This window comes from Stegostoma tigrinum, chromosome 12 (genome assembly GCF_030684315.1).
Source record: "Stegostoma tigrinum isolate sSteTig4 chromosome 12, sSteTig4.hap1, whole genome shotgun sequence".
Lineage (NCBI taxonomy): Eukaryota > Metazoa > Chordata > Chondrichthyes > Orectolobiformes > Stegostomatidae > Stegostoma > Stegostoma tigrinum.
The window spans coordinates 78,811,172-78,833,348 of record NC_081365.1 but is presented as its reverse complement, the minus strand read 5'-3'; the positions used below and the strand labels follow the sequence as shown (position 1 = coordinate 78,833,348).

The window sequence follows — 22,177 nt, the reverse complement described above, 5'->3', positions numbered from 1 at the left end:
CTGCTATCCTTGTCCTTTTGGATGGAACTGGTCATGGGTTTAGAAGATGCTAACCGAGGTGAGTTTCTGCAGTGCATCTTGTAGATAGTACACGTGGCTGCTATTAAGCGTCAGTGGTGGAGGGAGTGGATGTTTGTGGATGTGGTGCCAATCAAGTGGGTTCATTTGTCCTGAATGGTGTTGGGCTTCTTGAGTGTTGGTGGGGCTGCACTCATCCAGGGAAAGTGTGGAGTATTCCATCGCACTCCTGACTTGTGCCTTGTAAATGGTGGACAGGCTTTGGGGCGTCAGGAGGTGAGTTATTTTCTGCAAAGAAATTTGAAATTTTTGAAGGGGTGACTAGGCATGTAGATGAGGATCATGCAGTTGATATAGTTTACGTGGACCTCAGTAAATTTTTTGACAAAGTCTCACATTGTAGACTAGTTAAGCAGCTAAGAGCCCATGGGATTCAGGGCAATTTGGCAAATTGAATGCAAAATTGCCTGAGCACAGGAGGCAAATGGTGATTGTCAAAGGGCATTTCTGTAGCTGGAAGGCTGTGTTGACATGCTAGGTCGCTTGCTGTTTGTCGTGGGGTTTTTTTCTCCCCACAGTCCAAAGATGTGTAGGCTAGGTGGATTGGCCATAATAAATTGCCCATAGTGTTCAGGGATGTGTAGGTTACGGAGGTTATAGGGGGACATGAATGTATGATCAGTAAGTTTTGCAGAGAACCCGAAAATTGGGGGCGTGATAAGTAGTAAAGAGGAAAACAATAGGCAGCAGGACAACATACTTGGGCCAGTCTGGTGGCTGAACAATGGAAAATAAAATTTAATCCTGAAGCGCATGAGGTGATACATTTTGGAGGGACTAGCAAGGCAAGGAGGTTACGATAGAGCTGTATATAACATTGGTTAAGTCACAGCTGGAGTACTGCGTGCAGTTCTGGTCACCGCACTGTAGGATGTGATTGCATTGGGAGGGGGTGCAGAGGAGATTCACCAGGATGTTGCCTGGGATGGACTGATTCAGTGATAAGGGGAGACTAGATAGATTGGGGTTGTTTTCCTTAGAGTAGAGAAGGCTGAGGGGGATCTGATTGAGCTGTACAAAGTTCTAAGCTGCATAGACAGGTAGATAGAGAGAAATATTTCCCCTTAATACAGGGTTCAATAACCAGGGGCACAGGTTTAAGGTAAGGAGCAGGACATTTAGAGGGAAATTGAAGAAACTTTTTTTTTACCCAGACGGTGGTAGCAATCTGGTGCTCAGTGCCTGAAAAGATGGTGGCAGGAAACCTCATGACATTTTCGAAGTATTTAGATGAATATTTGAAACACCACAGCATACAAGGGCCAAGTGCTGGAAAATGGGATTAGAATAGTTGGATGGGCCAAAGGACCTCTTTCCACACGGTAAACGTCAATGACATTATGAAAGAAGTTGTTGTCATATTCTGGTCTGTCTCATTGTTTCTACATCCTGAGAACCTCACATTCAGCTAAGAATTGGACATTAGCAGGATGAGTGAGGCTGAAAAGTGAGTCCAGATTTAGGAACTGAGCGAAATGCAGAACAGAGAACAAATCACCACCTCCGCTGTGATTTGAGACTGAAAATCACTTTGCACAGAATAAGTACAGCCTTTGCAATCAGGCTGATCATCAACAGAAACAGTTCTGGGAAACAACCAATAAAACATTACACAGAATTATCCTTTAAGAGTGAGACAAACTAACACGCTGTCTGATTTTTTTTCTACAGTCCCGGTGTCTGCATCCTCACCTACAGTGGAACAATTTGCGAAATAAGAAACAATAAGAGTTGTGGAAATAAAAAGCACAAAATGATGGAAACAGTCAACAAAGCTGACGCCAATCAGAGCAAAGAGGAAACGACATTAATGAGCTGAATGTTCCTCAATATTGTCAATCACTGGAAGAGGTAGGGCATGTGGAAAAGGTAGTCAATAAAGCACACTATGCTCTTTGCTTTAACAATAACAGCAGAGAGTCCCAAAGCAGGGAGATGATGATGAACTTATGTACAGGATGTTGTTTAGACCTTGGCCAGACTATTGTGCTCACTTGCAGGCACCACATTCTAGGAAGATAGAAACGCATTAGAGAGAGTGCAGAAGAAGTTTCCAAAAATGGTTCCAGGAATGAGAAACTTCTGTTAGGAGCACAGATTGGAGAAGTTTGGTCTATTTTCTCTAGAGAGGAGAAGGCTAAGAGGAGATTTGATAGGAGTTAACAAAATTATGACTGAACTGGACAGAGCCTCTAGTGAGAAACTGTTCTCACTCGTAAAAGGATCAAGAACCAGAGGGCACAGATGTAATGTCATTTGCAGGAGAAGGGTCTGGAATGTACTTCCTGGAAATGCCGTGGTTGCAGTTTCAATTGAAGCATTTAGGAGGGTATTGGATGGCTATTTGATTAGAAATGACATGTAGCAATATGGGGAAAAGGCCGAAGATTGGCACAAAATCAGAATGTGAATTCAGAAAGCTTGTGCAGATGCAAAGGGCCAGAAGGCTTCCTACTGCACAATACCAATTCTGCGATTGCCCAGGTGTTGGCCCACTTTGCAGGTTTCACTCTCGCTCGGAAGTGGGAACAGATCAGGGAGCTCGTCCACCTTGAGATTTCCAAGATTTGCACCGGGACCAGGCAAGTTCAGAGCTTCTATTCAAAGTTCTGAGAAAAATCATGCTGAAATGTTAACTCCGCTTCTCTCTCCACAGATGCTGCCTGACCTGCTGAGTTTCTCTAGCATTTCCTGGTCATCTTTCAGATTCCTAGCAGGCATAGGATTTGACTGATGAATAGAAACATGAGGTGTATTTGGAGGTGCATGTTCCCTGTATTAACAATTGGCCAACTATTAACAGTTTAAAAGGTGACACAACCCAATATGCATTGTAACTTTCTACACAGACATCTCAGACTTCAGCTGACAATGCTGTCCACTGGTTTCCTGTGTATCACAACATCAGTGTGGATTATAGAATCCCTACAGCATGGAAACAGGCCATTTGGCTCATTGAGTCCACACTAACTCCCTGAAAAGCATCCCAACTCAGATGTACCGCTCTACCTTCCTCCCTGTAACCCTGCAATTCCCATGATTAATTTACCTAGACTGCACATCTTTGGACGATGGGAGGAAACTGGAGCACCCAGAGGAAACCAGCACAGGGAGAATGTGCAAACTCTGCATAGACAGTCGCCCGAGGGTAGGATCAAACCTGGGTCCCTGGTGCTGTGAGGCTGCCGTGCTAACCACTGAGCCACCGTGCTGCCCTAAATGTGGGGGAATCCTGCTGCCTACCACCAGCTTCGTTCAAAATTAGCACAACAATGGGGCCTGCGAATCTGAAGAAGTTGCCGACCTTTTTCCACAAAGACTGGTGTTTGAAGCGGTTTCTCCTCGTTCTCGGCAGGAAGGATTTCTGCTTTGATTTCATCTTTCTGAAAAATGCAACAGTCAGAGTGTTAAACATAGCAGAGACAGACACACACAAACACAAACACACACACATACGTACGTCACCTGTAGTTATATAGCACAACCTCACAACATCCCCAGATGCCTCTCAGTCAACAAAGTACTTTACAAATGTGGTCCCTGTTGTAATGCAGGAACCTTGTGCACTGCTTCAACCGGATTGAACCAATGACTGGGCACAGCGAGGGGAAAGCCGGTGAAAGGAGCACCGGGAGAACCCTCCTGTTTGTCAAGGCTGGGATTTCTATAACAGAAAACAGGAGCAGGAGTCGGCCATTCGACCTTTCAATTGTGTTTCACCATACGATCATCCAACTCACACCCTGTTCCCGCCTTCACCTCATAACTTTGATCCCTTTAGTCCCAAGAACGATATCTATCTCCCTCCTTAAAACCTCCAACGTTTTGACCTCAACTGTTCTCTGTGGCAGAGAATTTCGCAAGTTCACCACTCTCGGGGTGAAGAAATTTCTTCTCATCTCAGTCCTAAATTTGATTTGACTTATTGTTGTCACACGTGCCACGATACAGTGGAAAGTGTGGTTTTGCGTGCTATACAGGCAGATCGCACCATACAGAGTGCATCAGGGCAGCAGAACGGACTGCAGAGTACAGTTTTACAGCCGCAGAGATGGTGCAGAGAGAGACAGAGAGAGAACATTTGAGATGTTTGTTCAAACGTCTGATAACAGCAGCAAAGAAGTTGTTATTGAATCTATTGTACATATATTCTAACATCTGTATATTCTGCTCAGCAGAAGGTGGTGGAAGAGAGTATAACTGAGGTAGGAGGGGTCTTTGGTTATGTTGACTGTTTTCCTGAGGCAGTGGAATGTATAGATGGAGTCAATGGATGGAAGGCTGGTTTGTTTGACGGACTGTGTTCACAGCTCTCTTGTAGTTTCTCGCAGTCTTTGGGAAAAGAAGTAGCTAAACAAGAGTTCCATGATGCATCCGAATGCTTTCTATGGTGCATCTATAAAAATCGGTAAGACACCTTGTGGACATGCCGAATTTCCTTGGCCTCCCGAGGATGTAGAGACATTGACGTGTTTTCTAGACTGTCATGTCAACATGGGTGGACCAGGACAGATTCATCACTCCCAGGAACTTGACACTCTCGACCATCTCCAACCGATACAGACTCTGTTTCCTGAAGTCAATGACCAGATCCTTTGTTTTGCAGAAGTTGATTAAGGGATTATAGTTTTTTTACACCATGCCAAGTATCTTTTTCCTGCATTCTTTCCCTTTGTTGGTTGAGATTTGACCTGCAATGGTGGTGCTGTCAGCAAACATCTAAATGGAGCTGGGGTGGAATTTGACCACATACTTGAGCGTGCATGCAGAGTGTAGTGGGGTGCCTGAGTACACAGCCTTGTGGGGCACCAGCGTCTACAATTGTGGAGGTGGTGTTGTCGCCTATTTTTACTTATTGTGATCTACAAATCCAGGTATAGAGGGGGAATCGAGATTTAGGTTTGGAGATAAGTTTGTTTGGAATTATGGTGTTGAATTTGAAACTGCAATCAATAGGTAGGAGCCTGTTATCTTTGTTATCCAGATGTTTCAGTGTAGGGCCAGAGAGATGACATCTGTTGTGGACCGAATGGCAGACGAACGGTAGTGGATCCAGGCAATCTGGGAGGCTGGAGTTGAGGAGGGCAATGGCTAACCTCTCAAAGCACTTCATAATGACAGATGTCAGAGCCACTGGCAGTAGTCATCGAGGCAGGCTTCATGATTTTTCTTTGGCGCCAGAATGACAGTGGCCTTCTTGAAGCAGGTGGGGACTTCATAAGGACAAAATCTGAGCGCACACTGGGGACTCCATGTGGGCCAGTCACTTCCTGTGGGTTTGCTGCTACGAAGGCCAATCTAATGTCAGTGGCAGTGACCATGGGTCCAGGGCTGCTGGGGTAGGTGGCATCATTTCACTGACCTTCTGTTCAAAGCGAGCATGGAGTGCATCGAGCTCTTTGGGTAAGGATGTAATGTGGCCCGTGATTCTGTTTAACTTCACTTCGTAGCCTGTTATGTTGCGTAAGCCTTGCCCCAAACGATGGGTGTCCGTGTGGTTAGTCTGGGTCTCCAGCTTCATTTGGTCTCGCCTCTTGGCAGTTCTGATGGTCTACCCCACATCAATAAACTGTGATCCCACTACCCCCCCACCAACCCTGATTCTGTGCTTCCTGGTAATCAGGAATATCCTCCCAGCAGTTATCCTGTCTAGTGCTGTGAGAATTTTATGAGATTGCCCCCCTCATTCTTCTGAGCTCCAGTGAATATAATCCTAACCAATCCAGTCTCCCTTCATATGCCAGAGATAATGGGAACTGCAGATGCTGGAGATTCCAAGATAATAAAATGTGAGGCTGGATGAACACAGCTGGCCAAGCAGCATCTCAGGAGCACAAAAGCTGACGTTTCGGGCCTAGACCCTTCATCAGAGAGGGGGATGGGGGGAGGGAACTGGAATAAATAGGGAGAGAGGGGGAGGCGGACCGAAGATGGAGAGTAAAGAAGATAGGTGGAGAAGGTGTGGGTGGGGAGGTAGGGAGGGAATAGGTCAGTCCAGGGAAGACGGACAGGTCAAGGAGGTGGGATGAGGTTAGTAGGTAGCTGGGGGTGCGGCTTGGGGTGGGAGGAAGGGATGGGTGAGAGGAAGAACCGGTTAGGGAGGCAGAGACAGGTTGGACTGGTTTTGGGATGCAGTGGGTGGGGGGGAAGAGCTGGGCTGGTTGTGTGGTGCAGTGGGGGGAGGGGATGAACTGGGCTGGTTTTGGGATGCAGTGGGGGAAGGGGAGATTTTGAAACTGGTGAAGTCCACATTGATACCATATGGCTGCAGGGTTCCCAGGCGGAATATGAGTTGCTGTTCCTGCAACCTTCGGGTGGCATCATTGTGGCAGTGCAGGAGGCCCATGATGGACATGTCATCAAGAGAATGGGAGGGGGAGTGGAAATGGTTTGCGACTGGGAGGTGCAGTTGTTTGTTGCGAACTGAGCGGAGGTGTTCTGCAAAGCGGTCCCCAAGCCTCCGGAGGCTTGGGGACCGCTTTGCAGAACACCTCCGCTCAGTTCGCAACAAACAACTGCACCTCCCAGTCGCAAACCATTTCCACTCCCCCTCCCATTCTCTTGATGACATGTCCATCATGGGCCTCCTGCACTGCCACAATGATGCCACCCGAAGGTTGCAGGAACAGCAACTCATATTCCGCCTGGGAACCCTGCAGCCATATGGTATCAATGTGGACTTCACCAGTTTCAAAATCTCCCCTTCCCCCACTGCATCCCTAAACCAGCCCAGTTCATCCCCTCCCCCCACTGCACCACACAACCAGCCCAGCTCTTCCCCCCCACCCACTGCATCCCAAAACCAGTCCAACCTGTCTCTGCCTCCCTAACCGGTTCTTCCTCTCACCCATCCCTTCCTCCCACCCCAAGCCGCACCCCCAGCTACCTACTAACCTCATCCCACCTCCTTGACCTGTCCGTCTTCCCTGGACTGACCTATCCCCTCCCTACCTCCCCACCCACACCTTCTCCACCTATCTTCTTTACTCTCCATCTTCGGTCCGCCTCCCCCTCTCTCCCTATTTATTCCAGTTCCCTCCCCCCATCCCCCTCTCTGATGAAGGGTCTAGGCCCGAAACGTCAGCTTTTGTGCTCCTGAGATGCTGCTTGGCCAGCTGTGTTCATCCAGCCTCACATTTTATTCCCTTCATATGCCAGTCGTGCCATCCCAGGAATCAGTCTGGTAAACTTTCACTACACTCTCTTTATCACCAGAACATCCTTCCTCAGGTAAAGAGACCCAAGCTGCATCAGTACACCAGTGTGGTTTCACCAGGGCCCTGCAAAAATGAAGCAAGACATCCCTGCTTGACTCAAATCCTCTCACATAGCATTTGCCTTCTTCACTGTCTACTGTACCTTACTTTCAGTGCCATGTGTACAAGGACACCAGCTCTCACAACATATCTCCCTTTCCCAACCCGTCTCCATTCAGATAATAGTCCACCCTCCCAAAGTGGATAACTTCACATTTGCCCACATTGGACCAACATTTGCCGTGTGTCAGCCCACTCACTCAGCCTGCCTGGGTCACACTGCAGCATCTCTGCATCCTCCATCCCAACTGTACGTGGGGCAAAGACTGCACATACTCAGAGAAAAAGCTGATGTCACTGCCAGTGCCAGTGCTTGGTGAGCCAACTGCCAGTCTCAAAAGATGGCGTCGCGGGATGCGCACACTTGGAAAAGCTCTTCAAAGCTTAAAGTAATCTTCAGGAAATTACAACATTTGAACAAAATGGGCAAACAGAAGGGGTGGGGATTGGGGAGCGGATGCCTCTGATAGGCTCAGGTGGCTGATAAAATGGTTCTCCAACTCCAGAACATGTGGACCCACATCGAGTTGCCTTGACCTTAACATAGGCTTTAAAATAAATTAATGTGAATATCTTTCTTGCCCAGTGCAATTTCCTGTATTACTTGGAAATACAAAGTGACTGTGTGTGTGGGTGGAGACAAATAGTCCCCGACCCTCCTATTCTTGATTCACATATTCTCATATTACAATATTGCTGCGACAATCTATCTTTAGCGATTGTTGATGTGAATAACTGGAAGATATTGAAAGGTCTTCTCGAATAAAATGGGTTTTCTGGAAATGAGGTCAGTGTAATGTGAGCTGTAATCCACCTTCTTATGAGAGAAAGTCATGTGACTTTGGAACAAAGCCAAGTAAAGCTTTTAAGGAGATAAAATACTTGGTTTACTGTCCTTAATTGATGGAAAAACTGGCGTTGGGAGACACTAAGCTGATGGTTGCCTAGCAACCCTTCTGGATTGCTTTCTGTTTTCACAAACCTATGGAGGTTATAAGGAAGCAAATCTTCAAAGGCTGTGAGTATCTCTATCCTTCTCTTGGTCGAAGTACTTGAGAGTCTGGTTAAGCTTCCACCTCTCAGTATTTTGGTTATCTTGTGAACCCTGGAAAGCTGAAGCACAACCATTCTTTAAAGCCCCGGAACCAGCTGGAATTCTAACCAAACTGAAGCTTGCTTAGGAAATATTCCATTGGTTTAGAGCCGTCAGCAGTTCCATTTCGTCAACAAGGATTTAACAAGTTCCATTTTTTGTTTTCTAGGCCATCGGCATGCAAGGCTTTTCTACTTCCCTTTAGAAATATCATCTCTGCAGAATCTTTGTTGTGCGTGTGTGTCTAATTTGGGATTGAAAGGGGATATATTTCCAATTCCAGCTAATACAGTCAAGATGTTATCCAGTTTTGCCACTTGTTTTTCAGGATGAGTCATGGACAGAATCTTTTATTCTGGATACAGATAAAAAAGCCATTTGGCAAGGCTGGGGCCTGAATAGCTCAGATGGCTGGTCTGTAACATACAGTGACACCAACAGCACGGGTTCAATTCCCACTGTGGCTAAGGTTAACCATTAAAGGACTCTCTTTCTCCACCCCTCCCCTCACCTGAGGCACGGCGTCCCTCAGGTTAAACTTACTAACGGTCATCTTTCTCCAAATTGGAAGCAGCCCTCTGAGATGCTGGTGACTTTCCCTTTTGTTAATACCGCAGGGTACAATGCCATGTGTCCCTTATTGATTGCAGTGTGCATTAATGATCTCGGCATGAAGCTAGGAGGCTTGATCGATGAGTTCACAGATGACATGAAAAGTAATGTTGTGCTAAATAATGGGGAGATAGCCTGAGAGTACAGGACGATAAAGATGGATTGGTCAGATGGCAGAAGTGGCAAATGGAATTTAATCCTGAAAGGTGTGAGGTGATGCATGTTAGGATGGTTAACAAGGTAAAGGAGTACATATGAAATGGTAGGACCATAGGAACTACAGAGAATTAGAGGGATCTGGGTGTGCAGGTCCACAGATCCTTGAAGGTAGCAGGACAGGTAGATAATGTGGTTAAGGAGTTATATGTAATACTTTCTTTTATAGTCAAGGCATTGAATACAAGAGCAAGGAGGCTACAATGGAGCTGTATCTAACATTGGTTAGGTCACAGCTGGAGTACTGTGCTAGTTCTGTGGTCACTGCACAATAGGAAGGATGTGACTGCACCAGACAGGGTGCAGAGGGTGTTGCCTGGGATGCAATGGCTTAGTTATGAAGACAGATTAGATAGATGTAATTGTTTTTCTTAGAGCACAGAAGGCTGAGGGGAATCTGATTGAGCTGTACAAATTTCTAAGCTGCATAGGCAGGGTAGATGGGGAGAAAGCTTTCCCCTTAGTACAGCAGTCAATAACCAGCAGCACAAGTTTAAGGTAAGGAGCAGGAGGTTTACAAGAGATTTGAGGAAACATTTTTTTCACCCAGAGGGTGTTAGGATTCTGGAACTCACTGCCAGAAAAGATGTGATGGCAGGAACCCTCAAGGCATTTTCGAAGTATTTAGATGAACATTTGAAACACCACAGCATACAAGGTTACAGGCCAAGTGCTAGAAAATGGGATTAGGACAGATGGATGTTTGATGACTGTCGTGGGCTCATTGAGACTTTTTCCGTGCTGTAAAAACTCTCATACTTTATCACCCTAAATTGGATATTTTGGAGACTGAATCAAAACACCTACAGAAACGGGGGACACACAGAGCAGTGGGACGTACTCATCAGCAGATTCCACGCAACTCATCCCTTACAGTATGGCAAAATACTCAGTTAAGAGGGAAACCGTGTGTGGGCAGGGGGGAGGAGTTTACAGCTGCTATGGTTACCTTGGAGTCTCCAGTATCACGTCGCCTCGTTCTTTTCATGATCTCTTCTATTCTCTACAAAAAGAAAATTGCCCAGTTAAGGGGAATTGCTCATGTCTTTGATGAACTAAAGCCCACCACCCCCCGTGCACCAGCCTAACTCTGTGAGCTAACCTTCTTTCGCTCCATTCGCTCCAACTCGATCTGATGGATGATCTGCTCCCGTTCTAATCGCTGTCTCTCTGCTGCCTCTCGAGCCTTGGTTTCAGCTTCTTCTCGCTAATGAGAGACAGAAGCACAGGGTACAGGCATAAATTACAAACATGGCCACAAAGTAAACTTTGTCTCGCCTTGGTCAAGCCAGTTTTGGAAAGAGATTTTGTTCTTTAAGTGGCCACGGTCAACTTCTAATCACAATTTCTTCTGAATCTGATTACCTTCAACATGTAGGGAGCTGCTGTTCAACTCTGATGACTGCCGAATACCTAGTGGAACCATGAAAATGATGTAGCACTTAAGTTTGAGACGTTCCTGAAGGGAACTCGGGCTAGATTCTCACTCTCTTACAACAATGCCGTAAACAAAACTGCAGCCAACCAACCAGCTTCTCCCAGATCTGAAACGTGTCACAGTGTGTGTCAATGATGAAGGAAGTGCTCTCTCTGAAAGGGGGTGCCAGAGAGATACAGCTTCAGATCAAGGGGCAGGGGTTGGTGGTCAACTATTTTGGGATGAGATCGGGAGGCAATCCCTCATCCGGAGTGGGGGAGCCAATGGACCTACGGAATTCTCTAGGCCAGGGGGCTGAGGTAAGTTCAGTCACGGAGCATGTTCAACACACAGAGACCAATGGAACTATGTAGGTATATGCGGGTAGTACAGTGTGGTGGGGTACGGCGGAGCAGGTGAGTCGAGGGTGTTTGAGTTTGGTGGCTTTGGCTCAACATGGAAAGGATGGGCCAAGCGGCCCCTTTCTGTGCATTTCTATGGGTTAATGGAGAGGCCTACTAATGTTATGTATACATATGGTTAGAGAAGGAAAACTGGCTGATCCAGAGAGTTTATGACTGGATTTATATAATTAAATTATGGGACTTAACGTCAGGTTGCCTAAGCTTATATTCTGTTGAGTTTAAGGGTGACTTATTGTTTTAGAGTAATTATTGGGTTTTGCAGGTTAATAGAGATATTCATTCTGGGAAGCAGAATCCAGAAGAAGATGGCACCATTTTAAAATTGGAGTCATTTAGAACTGAAATCAGAAAACACGTCTATTTCAAAAAGAAGTTGGAGTTTTTGTTTTGTCTTATGGACAAGGAGGCAAGAAACAGACTTGAAGAAAGGGCACACCAATTTATACAGACTGAGAAGACAGTGCTGAATGGTTGGGTCTCTGTTGGCCTGACGATGATGCAAGGTCAGTTAAGTGTCAATCTCAGTTCTCAGAGCTGGCTGGTAGACTCAGGTTGGTCAGGGTGTTGCCACGGGAATATCATAGAGATTGGCAGTCTCCATTACCGTTGTTTTTTTTAACCACGTGAAAAATGCAATATTTTGCACAATGTGCCATTTTAACGAGGGGCTTTAGTTATCCAAGTATAGACCAGGATGTGTAAAGGATAGAGAGGGACAAGAGATTCTGGCAAGTTTTCTGCAGCAGTATGTGTCTAGTGCAATAAGAAAGGAGGCACTGCTAGGCCTGGTTCTCATGAATGAGGTGGGCCAAATAGATGGGTACCAATGGGGGACTGCAGAAGAAATTTACAATGATGCTGCCAGGACTCCAGAGACTGAGGTATAGGGAGAGGATGGACAAGCCGAGACATTTTTCTTTAGAACGTAGGAGACTGAAGGGGGATCCTACAGAAGTGTAAAAAAAACGTGAGAGGCATGGATAGGATGAATACACTCAGTCTTTGTCCCAGGGTTAGGGAACTGAAGACTGGACGGCATCAGTTTAAGGTAAGAGGGGAAAGAATGCATGGGGACCTGAGGGACAACTTTTTACACTGGGTGTGGAATGAGCTGCCAGCAGACGTAGTTGAGGTGGATACATTAACAACATTTAAAAGGCATTTGGACGAATACATGGAGAGGGAAGGTTTTGAAGGATATGGGCCAAGTACAGGGAAATGGGGTTAGCGTGGATGGATATTTTGGTTGGCATGGACCAGTTTGGACCAAAGGGCCTGTCTCTGTGCTGTAGGACTCTGTGACTCCTATTGGTCAGTCCCTCCTAACACAGGATCAATCTAGTGAACCTTCTCTGGGCTGCCTCCAATGCCAGTATATCTTTCTTTGGGTAAAGAGTTCAAAATTGTCCCAAGGACTCCAGCTGTGGTTTGACTAGTGCGTTGTGTAATTTTAGCAAAACCTTGCTTTTACACTCCATTTCCTTTGAAACAAGGGCCAATATTTCATTGCCCTTCCCTATACCCACTGAACCTATATGTCAGCTTTTTGTGATTCACCGAAGAGAACTCCCAAACCATGTTTTACTGCAGCTTTCTGCAGTCCTTCTCTATTTAAATAGCATTCAGCTCCTCTATATTTCACCCCACATTTCCCCACATTACATTCCATCTCAATTTTTTGGCTCCTTGCTGAACCAATCTATATCCCTCTACAGCATCCTCATGTCATTCTCACCACTTGCCTTCCCACCTACTGTTGTGTCACTCTGCAAATTAGATTAGATTAGATTCCCTACAGTGTGGAAACAGGCCCTTCGGCCCAACAAGTCCACACCACCCCTTTTTGAAGCATCCCACCCAGATCCATCCCCATCACCCTACAACCCACACACCCCTGAACACTACAGGCAATTTAGCATGGCCAATCCACCTAGCCTGCACATCTTTGGACTGGGAGGAAACCGGAGCACCCGGAGGAAACCCACGCAGACACGGGGAGAATGTGCAAACTCCACACAGACAGTCGCCCGAGGCTGGAATCGAACCCGGGTCCCTGGCGCTGTGAGGATTCAGTGCTAACCACTGTGCCGCTCAACTAGGCGAGTGCATTCACTTTCCTCATCCAAGTAATTAATATCGCCTGTTAATAACAGTACCGGGGTACTCCACAGTTACAGCTCGCCATTATGAAAAAAAATTATGAAAATACCAGTCACGGTTGGACATACAGCAGTTTTTCCGCCGCCTTCGCCTCCACGCCTACTTCTTCAACCGGGAGCCTAACCCTCCCTCCACTGACCCCTTCACCCGCTTCCAACAAAAGTCCTCCTCCTGGACACCACCCCCAGGCCTCCTACCCTCCCTCGACCTCTTCATCTCCAACTGCCGTCGAGACATTAACCGCCTCAACCTCTCCACCCCTCTCACCCACTCCAACCTCTCCCCCGCAGAACGGGCAGCCCTCCGCTCCCTCTGCTCCAACCCCAACCTCACCATCAAACCCGCAGACAAGGGTGGGGCAGTGGTAGTATGGCGCACTGACCTCTACATCGCCGAGGCCAGACGCCAACTCTCCGACACCACCTCCTACCGCCTCCTCGATCATGACCCCACACCCGAGCACCAAACCATCATCTCCAACACCATTCACGACCTCATCACCTCAGGGGACCTCCCACCCACAGCCTCCAACCTCATTGTTCCCCAACCCCGCACGGCCCGTTTCTATCTCCTTCCCAAAATCCACAAACCTGCCTGCCCTGGTCGACCAATCGTCTCAGCCTGCTCCTGCCCCACCGAACTCATCTCCGCCTATCTGGACTCCATCTTCTCCCCTTTGGTCCAGGAACTCCCTACCTACGTCCGTGACACCACCCACGCCCTCCACCTCCTCCAGGACTTCCAATTCCCTGGCCCCCAACACCTCATCTTCACCATGGACGTCCAGTCCCTATACACCTGCATTCCGCATGCAGATGGCCTCAAGGCCCTCCGCTTCTTCCTGTCCCGCAGGCCCGACCAGTCCCCCTCCACCGACACCCTCATCCGCCTAACCGAACTCGTCCTCACCGTCAACAACTTATCTTTTGACTCCTCCCACTTCCTACAGACTAAGGGGGTGGCCATGGGCACCCGCATGGGCCCCAGCTATGCCTGCCTCTTTGTAGGTTACGTGGAACAGTCCCTCTTCCGCACCTACACAGGCCCCAAACCCCACCTCTTCCTCCGGTACATTGATGACTGTATCGGCGCCGCCTCTTGCTCCCCAGAGGAGCTCGAACAGTTCATCCACTTCACCAACACCTTCCACCCCAACCTTCAGTTCACCTGGGCCATCTCCAGCACATCCCTCACCTTCCTGGACCTCTCAGTCTCCATCTCAGGCAACCAGCTTGTAACTGATGTCCATTTCAAGCCCACCAACTCCCACAGCTACCTAGAGTACACCTCCTCCCACCCACCCTCCTGCAAAAATTCCATCCCCTATTCCCAATTCCTCCGCCTCCGCCGCATCTGCTCCCACGATAAGACATTCCACTCCCGCACATCCCAGATGTCCAAGTTCTTTAAGGACCACAACTTTCCCCCCACAGTGATCGAGAACGCCCTTGACCGCGTCTCCCGTATTTCCCGCAACATGTCCCTCACACCCCGCCCCCGCCACAACCGCCCAAAGAGGATCCCCCTCGTTCTCACACACCACCCCACCAACCTCCGGATACAACGCATCATCCTCCGACACTTCCGCCATCTATAATCCGACCCCACCACCCAAGACATTTTTCCATCCCCACACCTGTCTGCTTTCTGGAGAGGCCACTCTCTCCGTGACTCCCTTGTTCGCTCCACACTGCCCTCCAACCCCACCACACCCGGCACCTTCCCCTGCAACCGCAGGAAATGCTACACTTGCCCCCACACCTCCTCCCTCACCCCCATCCCAGGCCCCAAGATGACATTCCACATTAAGCAGAGATTCACCTGCACAACTGCCAACATGATATACTGCATCCACTGTACCCGGTGTGGCTTCCTCTACATTGGGGAAACCAAGCGGAGGCTTGGAGACCGCTTTGCAGAACACCTCCGCTCAGTTCGCAACAAACTACTGCACCTCCCAGTCGCAAACCATTTCCACACCCCCTCCCATTCTTTAGATGACATGTCCATCATGGGCCTCCTGCACTGCCACAATGATGCCACCCGAAGGTTGCAGGAACAGCAACTCATATTCCGCCTGGGAACCCTGCAGCCTAATGGTATCAATGTGGACTTCACCAGTTTCAAAATCTCCCCTTCCCCAGCTGCATCCCTAAACCAGCCCAGTTCGTCCCCTCCCCCCACTGCACCACACAACCAGCCCAGCTCTTCCCCTCCACCCACTGCATCCCAAAACCAGTCCAACCTGTCTCTGCCTCCCTAACCTGTTCTTCCTCTCAACCATCCCTTCCTCCCACCCCAAGCCGCACCCCCATCTACCTACTAACCTCATCCCACCTCCTGGACCTGTCTGTCTTCCCTGGACTGACCTATCCCCTCCTACCTCCCCACCTATACTCTCTCCACCTACCTTCTTTTCTCTCCATCTTTGGTCCGCCTCCCCCTCTCTCCTTATTTATTCCAGAACCCTCACCCCATCCCCCTCTCTGATGAAGGGTCTAGGCCCGAAACGTCAGCTTTTGTGCTCCTGAGATGCTGCTTGGCCTGCTGTGTTCATCCAGCCTCACATTTTGTTGTCTTATTATGAAAATATGCCCCTCATTCCAAATCTCGGTCTTCTATTAGTTAGGCAATCCTGTTTCCATGTTTAAATGCTACTCCAACACTTATTCAGCAGTCAAAAGCACAGTACCTAATCAAACCCGCTTCTGAACTCCCAAATATATTACATCCACCGCTTCTCCTTTCTCTATCCTCATTGTCACCTCCTCAAAGAATTCTAATCAATTTGTCAGGCATCATTTACCCTCGTGACTCTGCTTGATCATATTTCTAAATACTGAGCTATTTATACTCTTTGCAAAATTCCGATAGACACCAAGCTAAATGCCTATACTGCGTTAGTATCCAGGCAATACTGGGTAATAATCCCTTCCTGGAAGACACATTCAAGACCGAGCTATGATTTTAGAACAACGCAACAATTTTTATTGATATCAAACCCTTACAATCACTGTGACAGTTTTCCGACATTAGCTGTCTGGATTATTATCCCAGTAACATAACACTGGAATACAAACCCCAGAAGACATTCCACTGACAGAATAGTGTTCTGTTCTCTGCAGTGTTCCCAGGACCTGGGACCCCTGTTGTAAATGATTTGGATAGAGAATGCGGGTGGTCTGATTTGTAAGTTTGTGGATGACAGAAAGAGTGGGGGAGCTGCAGATTGTGAGGTGGATTGCCAAAGGATACAAACAGGATATAGATAACCTGGAGACATGAGCAGAGAAATGGCAGATGGAGTTTAATCCAGCCAAATGCAAGGCGGTGCATTTTGGAAGGTTTAATGCAGGAGGGAAGTGTATAGTAATTGGCAGGGTCCTTAGTAGCATTAACATACAGAGAGATGCAGGTGTACAGGTCCACAATTCCCTATACGTAACAAAAAGCAGTTAAGGTGGTCAAGAAAACATATGGCATGCTTGATTCATCAGTTGGGACATAGAGAATAAAAATTGCCAAGTCATGTCGAAGCTGCATAGAACTTCAGTTAGGACACATGTGGAATATCGTGGGCAGTTCTGGTCACTAAATCACCAGTAGGATGTGTAAGCTTTGGAGAGGGTACAGAAATGGTTTGCCAGGAGGTTGCCTGGTTTGGAGGTTATTAGCTATGAGGAGAGTTTGGACAAACTTGGTTTGTTTTCACTTGAACGCCGGAGAATGAGGGGAGATCTGATAGAAGTTTACAAAATAACGTGAGGCAGGATAGAATGGATGGTCAGAGTCATTTTTTTACCCCAGGGTAGAAATGCCAATTATTAGAGGACACAGGTTTATGGCAAAAGAAGGAAACTTGCAAGGAGATTTTACACGCAGGGAATGTGCTGCCAGAGAAGGTGGTGGAGGCAGATACCATAACAATGTTTCTACATGAATTGACGGGGAATAGATGGATACAGACTCCGCAGAAGCACAAGGTTTTCAGTTTAGAAAGGTGTCACGGGTTGGCACAGGTTTGGTGGGCCCAAAGACCTGTTCCTGTGGTGTGTAGTTCTTGGATCATTACAGCAGTGTGTGATAAGCTGTGATGTTACAGTGTTCGCCTGCTCCCAGAACCCTGTGACAGAATCACTGCATCCTTTGGATGGGCTACAGGCTGAGGATAGCAGTGCTGAGGACAGAGCAAACACACACATAACCCCTAACCTGCTGCTCCAGTCTGGCCAGAAGTTCTCTCTCCTGTTGTTCCCGGAGGATTCTCTCCTCTTCTGCCTTCCTCTGGCGCTCCAGCTCCTGCTGTCTTCGCTCTTCCTCGAGTTTTCGTGCCTCTTCCTCACGGCGAGCTTTCTCTTCAGCTTCCCTTCTCTGCAGCTCTTCTTGATGTTTCCTGCAGCGACAGCCAGATTAACTCAGAAACAACATCTGCCTTTTCCCAGAATGATGGAACTCACTCAATCACCTACAAACTCAAAAGGAACAACCACTAAACTTGCCGAATGGGGCACACTAGTCTGACTCTTCAAGTAGACCTCAAAATGGAGGATCCATATGTTTATCTCCAACGGTTACTGGTTTGTCTGTCTGGGTACATTGTTAGTCCTCACGGGATGTCATCAATTCTTTCTTTCTTTCATGGCATGTGGGCATCACTGGTGGGACAGGAAATTTATAAACCAACCCTAACTGCCCATGACCAAAGTGTTTTACTCAGCCATTACCGAAGGTAGCAAAGACTCACACACATTGCTATGGGTCTGCAGTTATGTGTAAGGAAAGCTGATTTCTATCCTTAATGAATTAAATAAACATTTATGACGATGGCTGATTGTTATTATGATCACTATTACCAAAAAAAAATCACAATTAAAAGGGACCTGAGGGATAACTTTTTCTATGCTAAGGATTGGTGGGTGTATGGAACGAGCTGCCAGAGGAAGTGGTAGAGGTGAGGACAATTACAACATTTATAAGGCATCTGGATAGGCACATGGATAGGAAGATATGGGCCAAACACAGGCAAATGGGACGAGTTCAGCTTAGGATACCTGGTTGGCATGGATGAGTTGGGCCGAAGGGTCTATTTCCAGGCTGTAAGACTCAAAAAACAGTGATTATGAAACTATCATCAGGTGTTGGAAAAACCATCTGCCTCACTAATGTCCTTCAGGGAAGGAAATCTGCCATTCTTCCCTGGTCTGGCCTACATGTGACTCCAGACCCACAGCAATGTGGCTGCCTCTTAACTGCCCTCTGAAATGGCCAGGCAAGGCACTCAATTCAAAGGTAGTTTGGGATGGGTGATAAATGCTGGGCCTTATCAGTGATACCCACAGCCCATCACCAGGAGAAGTCCAAAACATTTCAAACAGTTCTCAGCGTTGCTATATTGGGTCACATTTGAAGTCCCAACTTAGCAATTCTTCCATGATAATGGGAACTGCAGATGCTGGAGAATCCAAGATAATAAAATGTGAGGCTAGATGAACACAGCAGGCCCAGCAGCATCATCAGAGGAGGTCTAGGCCTGAAACGTCAGCTTTTGTGCTCCTGAGATGCTGCTGGGCCTGCTGTGTTCATCCAGCCTCACATTTTATTATCTTAGCAATTCTTCCAACTGGAGGTTTACCGTACCCCAGGGCAGACCCTGTCCGCCCCAATCCCATCAAACCCGAATGAAGTGACTCCATCATACCTACTTCACCTTGGTTTTGGGGAAGAGCCTCAGAATGCAGAGAGGACCCCAGTACCCTGCCTCCATCCAGCCCCGTCTTTCTGCACTTTAGGGTGGGGCAATTACAGTCAAGTGTTTGTCCACACTCTGCTATCTCCGGACCCTGAAACACTCGTCCTCTGGCCCCTGACTAACTCAGAAAGGCTCCATCCAAGCTTGCTGCCTACGCTGGTTCCTGGTCCATTTGAAAATTTCCTGTCTTTGTGTTCAAATCGCAATGTGGCCACTCCCTGCTCCCTACCCCTGTGACCTACCACCCTCCCAAACCTCTGTGCTCTTCTGCATCTGGCCACTTGGGCAGCTCTGATTATAATCACACTAGAATCTGTGCCTTCAGCTGCCTGAGGAGTACAGAATTACCACCTTAAACATCTCCTACCCTCCTTTAAGGGATTCCTAATAACTGCATTCTTTGGGCAGAGGTTTCATTATTATCTGGTTTGGTAACATTTTATAACACCAGAGGTGAACAATCAAATGTTGTTGTATAGTAATGGAATGTACTCGGGGAACATATAACTTTCATCACTCAAATAAAGGCAAAATACTGCAGATACTGGAGATCTGAAACAAGCACAGGGAATGCTGAAGAAACTCAGCACATCTGGCAGTATCTGTGGGCAGAGAAAGCAGAGTCAACGTTTCCAGCCTGGTGTTACTCATCATCTGATTCAGCCACTTCTTTAGACATCTCATTTTCCACTTAGACTCTTCACAGCCTCGAAGCGTCAATACTGAATTCAATAACTTCACGAACAGACTGCATTGTGTTTCCATTTTTCTTTCCCTCTCTCCCCTCTCCCCATCCCACAACAGCATTGTTTGTGTCTCCTTTACTTTGCTCTAAGTCGGAAGGACCCATTCTCTCCCTTTCACACCCTAATTAATTTGCTTTCATCTCTCCCTCCATAGATGCTGCCAGAACTGCTTAGCAGCTCCAGCATTCAAAGAATCCCTACGGTGTGGAAGCAGGCAACTTTGGGCCATCAAATCCACAATTAATCTTCTGAAAAGCATTCCACCCAGATCCACCTCCCTATCCTAACCCTGCAACTTGCATGCCTAATCCACCTAGTTGCACATTCAAAAGTGGGCAATTTGCCACGGCCAAGCCACCCTAACCTGCACATCTCTGGACTGTGGGAGGAAACCGGAGCACCCGGAGGAAACCCAAGCAGACACGGGGAGAATGTGCAAACTCCACACAGACAGCCGCCCAGGGCTGGAATCGAACCCGGGTCCGCGGCGCTGTGAGGCTGCAGTGCTAACCACTGTGGCACTGTTCCGCGTGCTTCAGCCAGTGCAGCCCGGTTATGAACGTTTGATAGGCCAGCCCATTACCTTTCTGCTTCCTCTTGCTCCAGCCGCTCCTTCTCCTCCAGCTCCTTCTGCAGCCGGACATACCTCCGCCTTTCTGCCAGCAGCTTTGCCGCTTCCTCCGGGTTCGTCGTTCCCGCGGTGGTCTTTGTAGAGGACGTGTCTGAAAGGGGGAAGCCCGAAAGGCCGGTCGGTCAGTTGGAGGCGTGCTGCTACTCAACACAACGGCCTATGGTGCTGGTGAAACCGCGCAACAAGAATGGTATCGCGTTCAACATGGCAGCAATAACAAAACTGCATGTTCTATCGCCTTGCCTGTACTCCAGCACAGGTAACTGGAACAAACAGAATAGGCTCAGATTTAGAATTACAGAAACCCCACAGTGTGGGGGCAAGCCATTCAGCCCATTGAGTCCACCCTAACCCACTGAAGAGCATCTCACCAGACCCACACCATCCCTGTAACCCTTGCATTTCCCATGACAAACCCACAGCTCGGCCAATCCACCCTAACCTGCACATCTTTGGACTGTGGGAGGAAATCGGAGCACCTGGAGGAAACCCACGCGGACACGGGGAGAACGTGCAAACTCCGCACAGACAGTCGCCCGAGGCTGGAATCAAACCTGGGGCCCCACTGCTGTGAAGTAGTAGAGCTAACCACTGAGCCACCACGCCGCCCTTACTGTGGCAATAAGGAATTTCTTCCCTCCATGGACAGAGATTCTATAGGAATTTTCTTTCCCAGATTTATGACATTCAAGATAGATTTCTACACATTTAAAACTTCAAGAGGTATGGGAATGGTCAGGAAAATGGCGTTGAGGCACTCAATTGGCTATGTTCTCATTTCCAATGGTGCAGCAAACCTCATGGGCTGAATGGCCTTTTTCTGCTCCTCATGCTTGTATTCTTATCACAGATTAGTTACAAACTGAGCAGGACGCCAAGTTGCCATGGGATGCCGGGAATCCGACACCAATGGATAAGGAGTAAAATAAAGGAAAAGGGGGTCAGGGAAAGAAACAAAAAGAACAGCCTTGCAGTGGTAGAACAGATAAAATATCACGGCTCTCTCTCCGTTTGCTGTTCTTCTAGCTGCCCTTTTCACCCAAGTGCCCAGCCTCAGGCTTGTTAAGGTTGTGACAGAGGGCAGTTACATCTCGGTCGGACTGGGTAAGGACAGTAGATTTCCTTCCCTAACAGGGAACCAGAATGGGGTTTTATGCCAATCTGAAGTCCTTGAACTGAAAGAGAGTAATATTTCTGACAGCATGTTCTCAAACTTGGGACTGGGGCTCAGGCATAGACAAAAATGTCTTATACTCTTTGCTGTTTTGATTCATAGAAACATAGGAAACAGGAGCAGAACCATGAGAAGACAGGGAATTATCAAAGAGGCACAGATATAAAATAAGAGATAGTGGGCGAAGAGTGGAGTTGAGTAGAGTTTACTTTGGCCCAGAGAATGCTGAGACTCTGGAACTCGCTTTCTGAAAGAGTGATTCGAATGAGAAATTCTCACAAAACTTAAGCAATATTTGAATATTCACTCGCTGTGCTGTAACCTCCAGTGCTACAGGCCAAAAACTATAATGTGGGCTTTGTGCTGTCAGGTCTCTAGAGGCCAGTGTGGACCCAATGGGCCCAACGGCTTCCTTTCTTGATTCCCCCTTGAGACATTGGCATTGCTGTCTACCCCAGCATTTATTGCCCATCGGGCAGTTAAGAGTCACATTGCTGTGGGTCTGGAATCGTGTCTAGGCCAGACCAGGTAAACATGATGGATTTCCCCTCCCTAAAGCA

General features: G+C 47.7%; 1 protein-coding gene across 9 annotated transcripts in view; it reads right to left on the bottom strand.

Annotated features, from left to right (window-relative positions):
- LOC125456764 (MAP7 domain-containing protein 2-like) overlaps positions 1 to 22,177 on the bottom strand; it is a 135,684-nt gene that overhangs the window by 14,314 nt on the left and 99,193 nt on the right. For all 9 annotated transcript variants that reach the window (XM_059650480.1, XM_059650483.1, XM_059650481.1 and 6 more), the window contains 5 exons: positions 20,396 to 20,534; positions 17,530 to 17,710; positions 10,418 to 10,522; positions 10,265 to 10,318; positions 3,383 to 3,461 (listed from right to left, as the gene is read on the bottom strand). In XM_059650480.1, the coding sequence (XP_059506463.1) occupies positions 3,383 to 3,461; positions 10,265 to 10,318; positions 10,418 to 10,522; positions 17,530 to 17,710; positions 20,396 to 20,534 (558 nt within the window). The remainder of the gene's footprint in view (positions 1 to 3,382; positions 3,462 to 10,264; positions 10,319 to 10,417; positions 10,523 to 17,529; positions 17,711 to 20,395; positions 20,535 to 22,177) is intronic.